The 14299-nt window shown below is 46.6% G+C and overlaps 1 protein-coding gene across 4 annotated transcripts; it reads right to left on the minus strand.

The window, feature by feature from the left end:
- Nucleotides 1-527: 527 nt before the first annotated feature.
- LOC146712010 (ras-related protein Rab-35) lies at nt 528-12575 on the minus strand. 4 transcript variants are annotated; one of them, XM_085455090.1, is made up of 7 exons: nt 12408-12574; nt 10222-10968; nt 7895-7945; nt 3889-4012; nt 3655-3779; nt 2896-3020; nt 1963-2175 (listed from the first exon to the last, which is right to left on the minus strand). In XM_085455090.1, exons 2-7 carry the CDS (start codon nt 10274-10276, stop codon nt 2026-2028), a joined length of 630 nt encoding a protein of 209 aa, XP_085311216.1. In that variant the 5' UTR covers nt 10277-10968; nt 12408-12574; the 3' UTR covers nt 1963-2025. The 4 variants fall into 4 exon arrangements, with proteins under 4 accessions (XP_085311218.1, XP_085311216.1, XP_085311217.1 ...); XM_085455091.1 differs by lacking the exon at nt 12408-12574 and adding an exon at nt 11420-11805; XM_085455092.1 differs by lacking the exon at nt 2896-3020 and having other exon boundaries at nt 528-2175; nt 12408-12575.
- Nucleotides 12576-14299: the final 1724 nt, after the last annotated feature.

Genomic DNA, 14299 nt, shown 5'->3' on the forward strand with positions numbered 1-14299 from the left:
CTTCCTGGAACAATCTGCAGAAGGAACTGAAATGATCTGACTTGGTTACCTTGGGAGAGTTTAAGTCTGTCTCAAAGGAACGAGAGAACAGCTCTGACTCAGTGTGATTGTTTTTAAATGTACTCTTAATTTGATCTGTTATTGTACATTTTCCACATGGTATGGGGATATTGTATTGGTTGTAAATGTTATAGTGCTGTGTGTATTTGATGATGCCAGGTCTCTGTTGGAAATGATTTTTTTTACCTGGGTAAATAAAGGACTAATAAAAAATAACACCTGTACAGGGGACGATGTTTTTATAACTCACCTGTTTAAAGTTTGCATTGTTAGGGGCGTGGCACAGGTGACTGTCTGCTCCGCCTCACCTGAGCTGGACCTCTGAGCCGTGTTTGTACTGTTGGAGCCTTTTGGGGCATTTTAATGACATCACCTAACCAAAAACATGGCTGCTGTGAGGTCACTCTACTAAAGGTAAGTGAAATTCTAGGATTTCATTGCATACAGTCTCATCACTGCACAAAGAATCACTGAATTTATTGCTTTTATTGTATTTGGACACATTTGCTTGGCATCAGATTTACATTAAAACATGTTTTGGGATTACTGGCCTCATTCAGACTGAAATAAGGCATGCAGACAGTTTGTACTCATCACACACGTTAATGTCACAATTGAACAAACAGCTCCCTTTCACTGGTTAAATACATGTTCTGTATTAAGAAAAAATCTAAACAGTGGTTTAAGACCAAAGTTAAAGGACCATGCTGGTGTTTGTTTTTGCATGTTTTAGTTCACTGCAAATACAGATGTAGAGTTTCTCAGTGTTACTCCCTTTTTTCCACTAACATGAGAACTGGCGACTAAAGACGTGGAGCGTGATATGGCTTTCATCTTCCACGTGTCACAGAAGGTAACAGAACAAAATAGAAACAAATCCCTGCAGTTTTATCTTCAGTGAAACCTACACAACTAGAACCTGTCATTGTGAAAGGTCACAAGGTCATTATTTTCCCACTTTCAAAACCTCTGCTGATGAGCCAACCGGAGAAAAACTGACCTAACAGGGGAGAAGCTATCGGCTTGTTTCAGACAGGAGGGAGCCTGTCTGAAACAAGCCTACCACGAGATAAGTGAGTAATCATGCAAAGCCGCTTTAATCCAAAAACATGGAGGGAACGAGCAGAATCGGAGCACTTTAACATAAAAACTGATTCTCCCTAAAGCGCTGTGCAGCTGTGGTGGGAGCACAGACTCGACATGTGACCAAATCTCCGGGTTTTCCACCAATCAGGACGCATTATTGACTGACGCAGTGCCCAATCAAACACGTTTCATGCCAAAAAGGTGGACGGTGTTTGAATGGTCACCACAGAGGTCCCCGGCTCTAGAGCTCAAGCATCGGGGCCATGTTGGTGGAAAGTTCTTTGGCTACATGTGACCATGAACTGACTTCTGTCTTTGGAGAGATGAGTAAAAAAGAATCAGTTTTAATGATGAAACCAGGTTTGTTTCCTGCCGATTGAAGTGTTTGAAAATTGTAAAAGCCAGGATAGAAGCTTCATTTTTGTGGTGTAACTTGAATGAGAGTTTTACAGGTGCTGATTAAGCTGATGATCACACACCTCCTCATAAACCAGTGCAGCTCAGACTGAAACGAGTCATTTAAGGCGAGCTCAGGAATCCACTCGTTTGAATAAACGTCACAGAAATGTTTCTTCTGGTTAGCATCCACAAACCAACCTGCACATTAGTCGCTCTTTAGCTTCAGTCCAACACACGACACGCTGCAGTCTGGTTAGAAGAAAAAAAAAAAAAAAAAGCATAAACACCAGAATGATCCTTTAGGTCATGTGACCTCCTGGCTGCTACTTGCATTCAGTGCTGGCAGACTGTAGACCCTCAGGCACAGCGAGAGCTACAGCCTGCTGTGCTGTAGCTCCACACATTCATATCTGCAGTGAGAGACGGCCTCGAAGGCGCCGAGTTCAGTCTCAGCTGAATGCTGTGGGCAGAAGCGGCGTCTCAGCAGCATTTCTTCCCCCTCTTCCTGCGGTCTCGGTCTCGCTGGGCGTTGATGTTCACCGTGTCCTTCTCCCGCTCCCGCTCCCTCTCCACTCTGTTCTGGCTCTCCTTCTTGGCCCGGAGCACCATGAGGGTGAACGCCATGAACATCTGAGCAGAGCAGCAGAAACAACACAGACTTCAGGATTATCTATCGCGGCCCCGTGTCCCACTCCCCGACCCTCAAACGGCAGCGACACCGTGCACGAAACTGTTCGTGTCACTGAAGACATTTTAAAAATAATAAAGCAAATACTCATGGATAGTAACAACAGGAAGCACAGTCACATCTGATCCTGCCTTTACTTTAGTCTCCGTTATTAAAACAGTCTGAGCGTTCCATGGTGAATATATCTGAGATCAGTCACAGGGTCCCTGCTGGTGGTTTACCAGCATTTTTATCAGCGGGATTGAGGACGAACCGCCATCTCTGCTGTTACCACAGTCTCCGTCTTTCAGCTCAAATCGAGGCTAAACAGACCCCTCCTCCTCATCGCTACCCTCTGCAGTGTAATAATGAGATGATGAGGTGCATCTTCATCTGCAGGCCTGGACCATCCAGTATGAAGGAAACCACTGCATTCAACCTGAAGCCCCATCATTATGAGACACTTCTGCGTCACTGGGCCTGGATGACAGCAGTGAAAGGACACTGCCCCCCTCAGGTCACATTGAGAACTACGACCCCACGCTCTAATTTACCTGCCTGTCATTTCAATACCAACCTTACAGACAAAACATTAGGAACAAAGGCTTTCGACCTTGTAATGGGACAAACTGCACACCAAAAAAATCTTTTTAAATCAGGATGTTAATCATTTAAAGCTTCACCTCTTCAACATTTATGTTCTCTTTGGCACTCGTCTCGAAGACACGGACACCCACCGACTCCCCAAAACGCAAAGCATCCTGGGTATCCACCTGCCTCTTGGAAGGATCGTCATTCTTGTTCCCCACTGAGGAAAGAAGGAAAATCCATCTGTAAACGCTTCCTGCAGACGTCCCCAACCAGGGTGAAACTCAAATGCATCATAAAAAAAGATATTAATAACTGATGCTGCAGGTCTGAAATGAACCAAAGCATCTCTAAGTGTCAACCCTGATTCACCTCCCCAGAGTCAGACCTGCACAATAACCTTCCTGTTTAAAATTACCAGTAAAACTTCACGTTTACTGAACCTGAGAAATCATCTGATAACAACAGTTTGTCTTAAACACAGTAGATCTACAAAAGTGCTTATGACGACTCAGCGGGACGGCACGTCTCACCATCAGGAAGTTTATAAACTGTTGGTGAGGGGAAAGAGGCTCTCCTCACCAGAGATCTGCCTGCATGATATCATAATAGATAAAATATTCGACCAGTGTTCAAGCTGACTGCATGTGGACTTTAAAACATATCCAAACTCAATTTTCCAAGTCTGGACATTAAAGTGGATAATGGAGCTGAATGAATGCAGCTGCATCTTTAACAAACCGTACGTCACCTGGAAGCAGACGGAGCCTCTCAGCAGCTTTCGGCACACCTGTGAGCAGGTCAGAGTTCACACTGAAACACTGATATTCAGGATGAGTTTAGGGTCGACCTACCCAGGATCTTGCAGACGTTGTCACAGTTCTGGGAGATTTCATTCAGCCACCTCTTAACATTTACGAACGACTCTGGATTTGTCACGTCGTAAACTATGATGACGCCGTGGGTGTTTCTGTAGTACCTGGGGACAGGTGAAGCGGAATAAACTGATGACCTCAACGATGACGCTGCAGCGGGCTGCACGCAGTCATACAAAGAAACTCGGGGGAGAAAGTTTCAGAGATCATTACGTCGAGGTGATGGTTCGAAACCTCTCCTGCCCCGCCGTGTCCCAGATCTGCAGCTTCACCCGCTCCCCGTCGATATCCACCGTCCGGATCTTAAAGTCCACGCCGATGGTGGTGATGTAGCTGCCTGCACGAGACCACACGAGAAAAAATAAAAGCCAGAGTGAGGCAGACGTGCTGCACAGCAACGCGAGTGCAGACGCACTGTGTGCGTGCGTGCGTGCGTACGTGCGTGTGTGTGTAACTGCGTGCGTGTGTGTGCGTGTGTGTAACTGCGTGTGTGTAACTGTGTGTAACTGCGTGTGTGTAACTGCGTGTAACTGCGTGTGTGCGTGTGTGTGTGTAACTGCGTGTGTGTGTGTAACTGCGTGTGTGTAACTGCGTGTGTGTGTGTGTGTAACTGCGTGTGTGTAACTGCGTGTGTGTGTGTGTGTAACTGCGTGTGTGTAACTGCGTGTGTGTAACTGCGTGTAACTGCGTGTGTGTAACTGCGTGTGTGTAACTGCGTGTAACTGCGTGTGTGCGTGTAACTGCGTGTGTGCGTGTAACTGCGTGTGTGCGTGTAACTGCGTGTGTGTGTAACTGCGTGTAACTGCGTGTGTGTGTAACTGCGTGTAACTGCGTGTAACTGCGTGTGTGTGTGTGTGTAACTGCGTGTGTGTGTGTGTAACTGCGTGTGTGTGTGTAACTGCGTGTAACTGCGCGTGTGTGTGTGTAACTGCGTGTAACTGCGCGCGTGTGTGTGTAACTGCGTGTAACTGCGCGCGTGTGTGTGTAACTGCGTGTGTGTGTGTAACTGCGTGTGTGTGTGTGTAACTGCGTGTGTGTGTGTAACTGCGTGTAACTGCGTGCAACTGCGTGCGTGTGTAACTGCGTGTAACTGCGTGTGTGTGTGTGTGTGTAACTGCGTGTGTGTGTGTGTGTGTAACTGCGTGTGTGTGTGTGTAACTGCGTGTAACTGCGTGTGCGTAACTGCGTGTAACTGCGTGTGCGTGTGTAACTGCGTGTGCGTGTGTAACTGCGTGTGCGTGCGCGCGTGTGTGTAACTGCGTGTGTGTGCGCGTGTGTGTGTGTAACTGCGTGTGTGTGCGCGTGTGTGTGTGTGTGTAACTGTGTGTAACTGCGTGTGCGTGTGTAACTGCGTGTGCGTGTGTAACTGCGTGTAACTGCGTGTGCGTGTGTAACTGCGTGTAACTGCGTGTGCGTGTGTAACTGCGTGTAACTGCGTGTGCGTGTGTAACTGCGTGTGTGTGCGTGTGTAACTGCGTGTGTGTGCGCGCGTGTGTGTAACTGCGTGTGTGTGCGTGTGTGTGCAACTGCGTGTGTGTGCGTGTGTGTGCAACTGCGTGTGTGTGCGTGTGTGTGCAACTGCGTGTGTGTGCGTGTGTGTGTGTGTGTGTGCAACTGCGTGTGTGTGTGTGTGTGTGCAACTGCGTGTGTGTGCGTGTGTAACTGCGTGTGTGTGCGCGTGCGTGTGCGTGTAACTGCGTGTGTGTGCGCGTGTGTGTGTAACTGCGTGTGTGTGCGTGTGTGTGCAACTGCGTGTGTGTGCGTGTGTGTGCAACTGCGTGTGTGTGCGTGTGTGTGCAACTGCGTGTGTGTGTGTGTCCTGCTGTTGCATCTGCAGGCCCTTGTTAACCCCCCCTCCCCCCTCACGCACCAACTCCACCACTTCAGATGTTTTGGCGTCCTGTCAGGAGCGCCTGGCCCACTTCCACTCGCCCCACCCCTTTACATCCTCTCCCCGCCTTCGAGAACTATATTTGATTCCCGCTGAGCGGCTGAGACACGGAGCGCCATTCCAGCCGTATGTGGGAAAAACTCTGCTAGAAACCCTCGATATTTCCCCACAGACTGTGTAACTGCGTGTGTGTAACTGCGTGTAACTGCGTGTGTGTAACTGCGTGTGTGTAACTGCGTGTAACTGCGTGTGTGCGTGTAACTGCGTGTGTGTGTAACTGCGTGTAACTGCGTGTGTGTGTAACTGCGTGTAACTGCGTGTGTGTGTAACTGCGTGTAACTGCGTGTAACTGCGTGTGTGTGTGTGTAACTGCGTGTGTGTGTGTAACTGCGTGTAACTGCGCGCGTGTGTGTGTAACTGCGTGTAACTGCGCGCGTGTGTGTGTAACTGCGTGTGTGTGTGTAACTGCGTGTGTGTGTGTGTAACTGCGTGTGTGTGTGTAACTGCGTGTAACTGCGTGCAACTGCGTGCGTGTGTAACTGCGTGTAACTGCGTGTGTGTGTGTGTGTGTGTAACTGCGTGTGTGTGTGTGTGTGTAACTGCGTGTGTGTGTGTGTGTGTAACTGCGTGTGTGTGTGTAACTGCGTGTAACTGCGTGTGCGTAACTGCGTGTAACTGCGTGTGCGTGTGTAACTGCGTGTGCGTGTGTAACTGCGTGTGCGTGCGCGCGTGTGTGTAACTGCGTGTGTGTGCGCGTGTGTGTGTGTAACTGCGTGTGTGTGCGCGTGTGTGTGTGTAACTGTGTGTAACTGCGTGTGCGTGTGTAACTGCGTGTGCGTGTGTAACTGCGTGTAACTGCGTGTGCGTGTGTAACTGCGTGTAACTGCGTGTGCGTGTGTAACTGCGTGTGTGTGCGTGTGTAACTGCGTGTGTGTGCGCGCGTGTGTGTAACTGCGTGTGTGTGCGTGTGTGTGCAACTGCGTGTGTGTGCGTGTGTGTGCAACTGCGTGTGTGTGCGTGTGTGTGTGTGTGTGTGCAACTGCGTGTGTGTGTGTGTGTGTGCAACTGCGTGTGTGTGCGTGTGTAACTGCGTGTGTGTGCGCGTGCGTGTGCGTGTAACTGCGTGTGTGTGCGCGTGTGTGTGTAACTGCGTGTGTGTGCGTGTGTGTGCAACTGCGTGTGTGTGCGTGTGTGTGCAACTGCGTGTGTGTGTGTGTCCTGCTGTTGCATCTGCAGGCCCTTGTTAACCCCCCCTCCCCCCTCACGCACCAACTCCACCACTTCAGATGTTTTGGCGTCCTGTCAGGAGCGCCTGGCCCACTTCCACTCGCCCCACCCCTTTACATCCTCTCCCCGCCTTCGAGAACTATATTTGATTCCCGCTGAGCGGCTGAGACACGGAGCGCCATTCCAGCCGTATGTGGGAAAAACTCTGCTAGAAACCCTCGATATTTCCCCACAGACTGCAGAAACGTGGCCGAGGCTCCAAAACGGTTTCTCAGACGGGATCGCAGCTGGCCGTCACTCTGACCATCTGTGGCCGCAGCTACAGCCCACTGAACCACCACCACTCCAGCTTACATGTTTGTGATTCCAGCAAGAAAAAACCGAGCCGTGTTTCTGGCTCCGTCCTCCAGCTGTCGTGAGAACTTTTGGTCTGTCATGTCAGGACCAGACAAACCGTCCAGTGACACGCTTTAATCGACCGTGAGATGCGTGTTCCATTCGGTAAACAAGCCTGAGTGTGAATGCTGCTGGTAGCGCTTCATAACTAATGACACATTCAACGACCACGTTTCTCCAACACCTGAGCTTCCTGTTATGAAACGATCAGCAAATAAAAAAAACTGCAAATAAACTTTGGACTGTTGCTGCCTGACGCAGTCGCTTCCTCTGCTGGGATCCAACTCGTCTTTACAGCATCATCACTTTGAGATTTGGCGCACGACAGACATCTTACTCTAGTTTCACGTCGGCTTTCAGTTCAGCAACTTTCTGCTTCTGTTCCACATCCGTGGCTGTGTACCCACGCCACAGAGTGGATTCAAAACGCCGACACAGGTTATTAATATTCCTAAAGGAGGGCAGTTATTGTTTGACACTTGGGTGCGAGCACACGAGACCGTTCAGAGGAAATGGATGAAGCATTTAAACGTTTGATGATATAGACCTGCCTCTCCTGCAGCTCCTGACGTGTTAGGACAGCTCTTATGACTCCTGGAGATAAGATGACTCCTCCTGATAAAATGCTTTTAATTCTCGGCCTATAACTGGAGTCTGCTGTGTGTTTAGTGTGAGCAGGTATCACCTTTCATGTAACCAACTCACCTGAGAAGGAGTTATCTGCGAAGCGGAGCAGGAGGCTGCTTTTTCCCACATCTAAAGGGGGGAAAAGATCAGAGGGACGAGATTAATATCTGTTTGAGTAAAGCCTACTATGACCCCCACTGTAACTTTAGTGACAGCCACATACCAGCAAAACACACAGACGGGAGGAGGTGAGATAAGGAAAGTGAAACAACACAAAATAGGACAAAGGTTGAACTCGCACTGGACATGTGTGAGAAAAGCATCTGAAGAAAACCTGACAGAGGAGAGCCGACGAAGCAGGAAGACGTCGGGCTAAACGGAGAAATCGATGGGAAAGTTACAGTTTTCTCAGAGCATTAAAGTGTTAGAGACTACACGCCTGTAAAAACAAGTCCTGCATCTGCTTTGCAGGCTGGATGTTTGCAGCTGACACTTGTGCTGTCTATCAAAATCAGATTCCAGAAGCTGGAGAAAAAAAAAAAAGAAAAATCACTGCTTGGTTCAATCATTTAAGCGGTTTTCCAAAACAAGACTGGACTAGACTCGTTCAGCAGGCTCGGAGATGGAGCTCGTTTATCAGGAACTAAAACCTCTGCCTGCTACGCCTCAAACAGATGGACGATAAACGTGACAGCATTACTCCTCACAGAAACAGCTCTGCCAACGAAAGGCACGAGAACTATGTCGAGCTGAAAACTGGAAACTCGCAGCAGCTTCCTGAAACCGTCTTTCCATCCAGGCACGCGTCTCATGTGCAGCGATGAAATCCACCCACTGCTCTAAAATAAGTTCCTGCAGGGAAGAAGGTGACCGACAGTGACTCAGCACCTCCTGCAGGAGGCCTGACACCAAAAGCCCTGAAACTACAACATTCGATCAATAACTGGAGCCTGCTCTCTCCAAAGCAGAGGACCAGGTCCGTTTGTTTTATGGAGTCATCTTTGTTTTACTACGAGCTTGGAGAGAGTTTGTTTTCTTGTTCTCGTGCTGAGAAAGTGACATTAAACGAGTTTTCCTGGGAACGCACTCCCAGCACAAAACCAGGCTCTGCTGAGGCCCGCGGTGCTGGCATCCCAACATGCTTTGCAGTGTCTGAACTCGGACTTTGTGCTTTCAAACAACATCTGGATTCATGAAATGTTAAAGTTTAATTATCATTATTTTTATTTAGGTACTCAGTCACTCTTACTGGTTTGAGATATATCACACCACCCCAGTCCTGGACTCTTTATTTTATCGATGACCTTTTAAACTAAAAGCTGTGCTCCGCCCCTCATGGGGCCTAATCTGCAGCCAAAACACAGAAACATTCACACATGCATCAGACACGCCCACTACAGCCGAGTCCGATACCCGAGCTGTGACGTCTTACACACATCTATCTACGTTTCATATCTGAGACATTGGAGCACATTAGGAGATAAGGAAGACAAACAACATCACAAAAACAGTGAAAGACCTCCTGTGGAACATGATCCCCGACTGCTCTGTTTCACAGTTTTTTCTGCTCTTGGATCTGTATGATGTCATAAAGAGGTGATCTCTCTAATCTGGAAAGCTCCACCCACCCAAAGCTCAAACTGGGCAGCCAATCACAAGAAAACTGATTTTAAAGGGGGCGGGGTTTAAACAGCTTGTTTCAGTCAGAGGACAAACTGAAGGCCCGCAGCAAGGCTCAGTATGATTTAAGGGGGGGATTATTTTGAACTGTGAATCATGCAAAGCTGCTTTAGTTGCGTCGAGAAATAAAATTATGGCGCTATAAATAAATAAATGTTTAGTCCTTAATCCAGCCTTGCATCTGGGCTGGCATGAGCTCAGGATTAATCTCTATGAACTGTGCATAATATATTAGAAAACAAAGATGAATTTTAACTTTAAATCACATAAAGCTACTCTAACTGCAAGGATAAGCACATGGAGCTGGGAATGAGTACAGGTCCTCTTTAAAGCAAGTCTATAAAAGCAGGCAGTAAGAAGGCAGTGAGTCTGTGAGGGGTCCCGAGGGCTACAACGCCAACACCTTTGAGATTCATGCAGTCAAGCTTCTTTCACATACAGGTGAAAACCAGACCAGGTGATCGGCAAAAATCAGCTAAAACCAATTCTGAAACAAACTGGAAGCCAGGACAGGGATGGTGCGATTTCGACCAGTAAGACCTCCCCAGTTCATCAGTATGGAAACGTTCCTATTAATAGGTTTATTATGGTTCTACTGGCCCACAGAGACAGCAGCCTAAATGTACTGGAAGTGTCTGTTCACACATCTGTTTCTTGCAGGGCTCCATTAAAAAAAAGAAAAGCTTTGACTGCAGAGAGATGTAAACAAGTTAAAATGTACTAACTGGAGTCTCCAATGATGAGCAGCTTAAAGAGATGATTGTAGTCCTTCCCTGCCATTTGGATGGCCTTGTTTTGGATTTCCAAGTAAAACCAGTTTCATAGGAGGAAGGTGAGCTTCCTTCCCTCCAAGTGCACATGCGGCACTCGCCTTGTTCCGCCTCCAAACGCTGACCACCTCAAGAGTTTGTCCAGAAATCACAGGTTCGCTTCCCCTTTGGGTGTGAGGACATTTCCAGTTACACTCTAGTTTCAGTTCTGATGTTCACATCGTTTTAAAAGCGAAACCGCAGCAGCCGGCAGAGTAGGTGGCACTTCTCGAGAGCTCTGCATTTATGATTCACGCTTGACGGCGAGGGCCGGCACCGTGGATCCACCTTACTTCCAGTTCCACCCAGCGACACTCCTGTGGGGGATTTCCAACAACTCCTCCACAGTTGTGTCAGTGCAGCTCCAGCACTCCTCTGGATGCTCAGTCTTCACATGTACGGCTCCAGGATGGGCACATTTGGCATTTTGTGGTAGTGCTGATCATAAAGCCCATTACTGCCCTTCTCCTCAGAATTCCTGCCCCTCACCTCTTTTTTTTTGGTTGTTGCACTTGAAAGAAACTAAGATGTTCCTCTTTTTTTAACAGCAGCGGTTACATCTGCAGAGGTTTCTTTGACTCAATCCCTTCGGTTCCTCTGGTGGTTGGCTAAAAAGTCACCCGTTCCCTGTTTCATTGCACGAGGAGGGTTCACCAAAAGGAGCTAAACAAAAACAAGGAGAAAAGGTAATGAGAAGTCAGACCAAATCACATCAGACTTCACAACTTTTTGCTTGCTGTGTCCCGCCTTAACTCCCTGCCTGTTACTCGAACAGCAGCTGAGTCACTAAATATAACTTCCTATTCCTGCTGTATCCACCCCCATCCAATGCCTTATCTGTGTTAGCAATATCAGCAGCTCACTGACGGCCATCGTCCAGATTTGGTTGTTTTTCTAAATTCTTCAGGTAAAACAGCGGAGCTGAGCTGGCTGCTGCTGGGTTCGCTTTCCGTGAAAACAGGAAAGGCTGGACTTCGCTAATGCGAGCTAATCCAGCCCCAGGACGCTGTTCTGTCGTGAGTAGAGCGACGCCAATCTCCACTCCAACAAACGCACATTTAAATGTTCGTAATGTGGCGGCAGAATCAATGCCTTCAACAATAAAACTACTCACCCCGGAAAGTCTTGGACCGATCGGCTTTGATTCGGCTCACATCAAGCCCCCAAATGTATACGTGATTCAATAAAGAAAAATAAACCTAAATTTAAAGTAACGGACTGGCTCCTTTAACTAGACTTCAACAACCATGTAAAGGCACAGCAAATTATTGAATAAAAGTATAAATTACGTGCAACCTTGTGTGTCTATACATGCCGAATTGAAGTATAATACATAACGTTGGAGCAAAGAAGTCCCAAATCTGTGTGACTCAGGTTTAAAACGCTTGGGCGTAGAAAACTGATGTTTTCGCTTAGATTTTTGAAGCAGTTTGGCAGATAATTCCATCAAACATTAGAAGAGATGGCTATTGGTCTGTGGATGGCCTCAGGTCACTGATTCAGCTTTAAAAATCTTTAACGGCCGTTACTGGCAGTTTCTGACCCGCTGCTGGGACAGCACGTTCGAAAGTCTCTTATTGCGCGAGCGTTTGTAGCTTTTGGTGGAACGACACGCCTGACTCCACGCGAAATATATTCATTTTTCGTTAAATGAAATCAAACTATGCCAATCCAAGACTTAGAGTCACTTGTGAAAACATTGTAAAAATGAATCAGGGGCGTGCTTCAATACGGCACAAATAAAATAACACAGTGCTGGCGTTAAACTGTAGTTTTGTTCAGAGCTCGATGGTTTTAACGGCCAAACCACCGACCTGTTAAGGCACAAACGGGACAAAACTGGTGAATAAATAAATATTAACGTTAATTTAACGGGTGTAAATAAAGAAGAAAGCAATGACCGCTCGTTATAAGGCTAAATGTGTATTTGGTACTGGGTGTACCGCTGCAGACTAGCAAGAAAACGTTTAAACTTCCAGATTTGTTCATCCAGCCTGGAGTGACGGTGTCCGGGCCCGACGCTGGCCTGCCAAGACGTCGGGAAACTTCAGTGCTCGGAGAAACTTTCAACCCGCCGCCGTTTATTTAAAAAACGAACTTACTGTGGTCATGATGCGGTGCTTGGCCGGTGGGTCATGCTCACAGACCGGTGCTACACTCTGACTTGTGCCCGTTGATTCCGCTGGCTCGCCGCTCCGACGGTCGGACCGTCTCCCTGCCGACCACACCTGACTGACTGCAGCTGATGACCCACTCTCATCATCTGACGCTGCGTTCACGGTCATGTGGGAAAACCCTGCACCCTTCAACCGCAAAGTGCACACCGACACAGAGTACTACAGCTGCTCTTTCTTTCGTTTTATAATATCTAATCAAATCATCTTTACCCATGTACTGAAACATATGATAAGGAAACAAGCCAGGGGCGTCCAGCATACGACCGGGGGAAACAGATCTGCCCCACAAAAGGGTCCAATCTGGCCCTCGTGGACTATTTTTTCAGATTCTCAATTTAAAATTTCCACATTGTCTATTTTATTTCATGCATTTAATGTACATAATTCACTTACTTGCTGCATATAATGTCCTCCTGTATATATTCACTTAATGTACATAATGTTCTCTCTCTTTCTGCACAGCCAAGGAGCATGTCAGGATACATTTCACTGCGTGCTGTACTCGTATAACTATGGATGTGACAAAGAAAGATTCTTGAACCTTGGAGGGTTTTACAAAATATTACAATTAAAAAAAATCTTCACTTGGAAAGAATCATGAGAGTTTGAATCATCATAGGTTTTACAGCCTTCTTACTGACAAATACTTACTGTTTCCCCCATTACAAATGAACCATTGAATGAATTGTTTATTTTCTACAGTGGGAGCATAGTTACAAGAATAATAACAATAATTTCACAGTAATAACTTAATAACACAGATTTATTTGTTAAAGTTAAAACATGGGTAGTGATGCTGATTTATCTTTGAAAGGGTAAAATTAAGAAAAATTAAAGAGAGAGACAGAGAGAAGTAAATGAATAATAAAATCAATGCAGAAAGACAAATAACGTACAATCAAAGGTGAAAAACAGATGCAAAATGGTCACTATGACACTTTAAAATGACCCCAAAGCAACTAAAAGAATTACAAAAATTACTGAAAGGAGGAGTCTGGAAAGAGGCTCAAACCCATCAGACAAAAAGGTCAAATGAAAAGGACGTAGGGTGAGTACAAAGTACATAATAAAACTACAAAGACACAAAAATGCAAAAAGCAAGTCCACTGGAATGACATGCTGTTAATGAGCTTTCCCTCTGTGATCAGTAAAGAGTGAATGCTAAAGAAATGTAACCAAAACTAAAATTCACAGTTTGAACTTTAACCAAAATATTTGAAACACGGAGCTCAGAATCAGAACTTGTCTGTGTCGTGTGTGAAGTCAAAGTAGTGAGAAACACACACTGAACGATGGCGTGTCACCAGTTTTAGTATTACAACAGCAGCTTCCGCTTATGTCCGGTCACACCAAGATTTCCGCTGGCAGGTCACTTTTTTACCAACAAAAAAGTATTTCACAAGAAATTCTACGGACATTTAAAAAGCTGCTTAAGAAACGAAGCCAAAGGAAAAATGTCACAAACGACTGCAGGAAATAAATCAGCCGGGTGACCCACATACATGTGACCCTATATCTGTAAATGATTTGTAACAGTATCCTGTTGCAAAACTCTTTATTTTGAAATTCAGAGCTCCAAGCTTTTATTTTGTAACGTTACACTTGTTACTCACTTAATACTTTGTGTTAAACGTTTTTTTTTCCACACTTGTAATTTTCAGTAACTTGCAGATTCAGCTGAGCTCATGTTTTGGAGCCAGAGGCTGGTCTGCTGTCACCATGTGAGAAACGTAAAAATGTGTGAACACGTCGTGTTGCATTTGGTGCTTTATTGCTCCTCTGGTGAATCATCTGCGCACAGCGGGCAGAAAGCGGCC

Source organism: Copadichromis virginalis, linkage group LG4 (assembly GCF_057382275.1).
Source record: "Copadichromis virginalis isolate Kocher_CV1m ecotype Utaka linkage group LG4, C_Virginalis_male_GT1.1, whole genome shotgun sequence".
NCBI classification, from domain to species: domain Eukaryota; kingdom Metazoa; phylum Chordata; class Actinopteri; order Cichliformes; family Cichlidae; genus Copadichromis; species Copadichromis virginalis.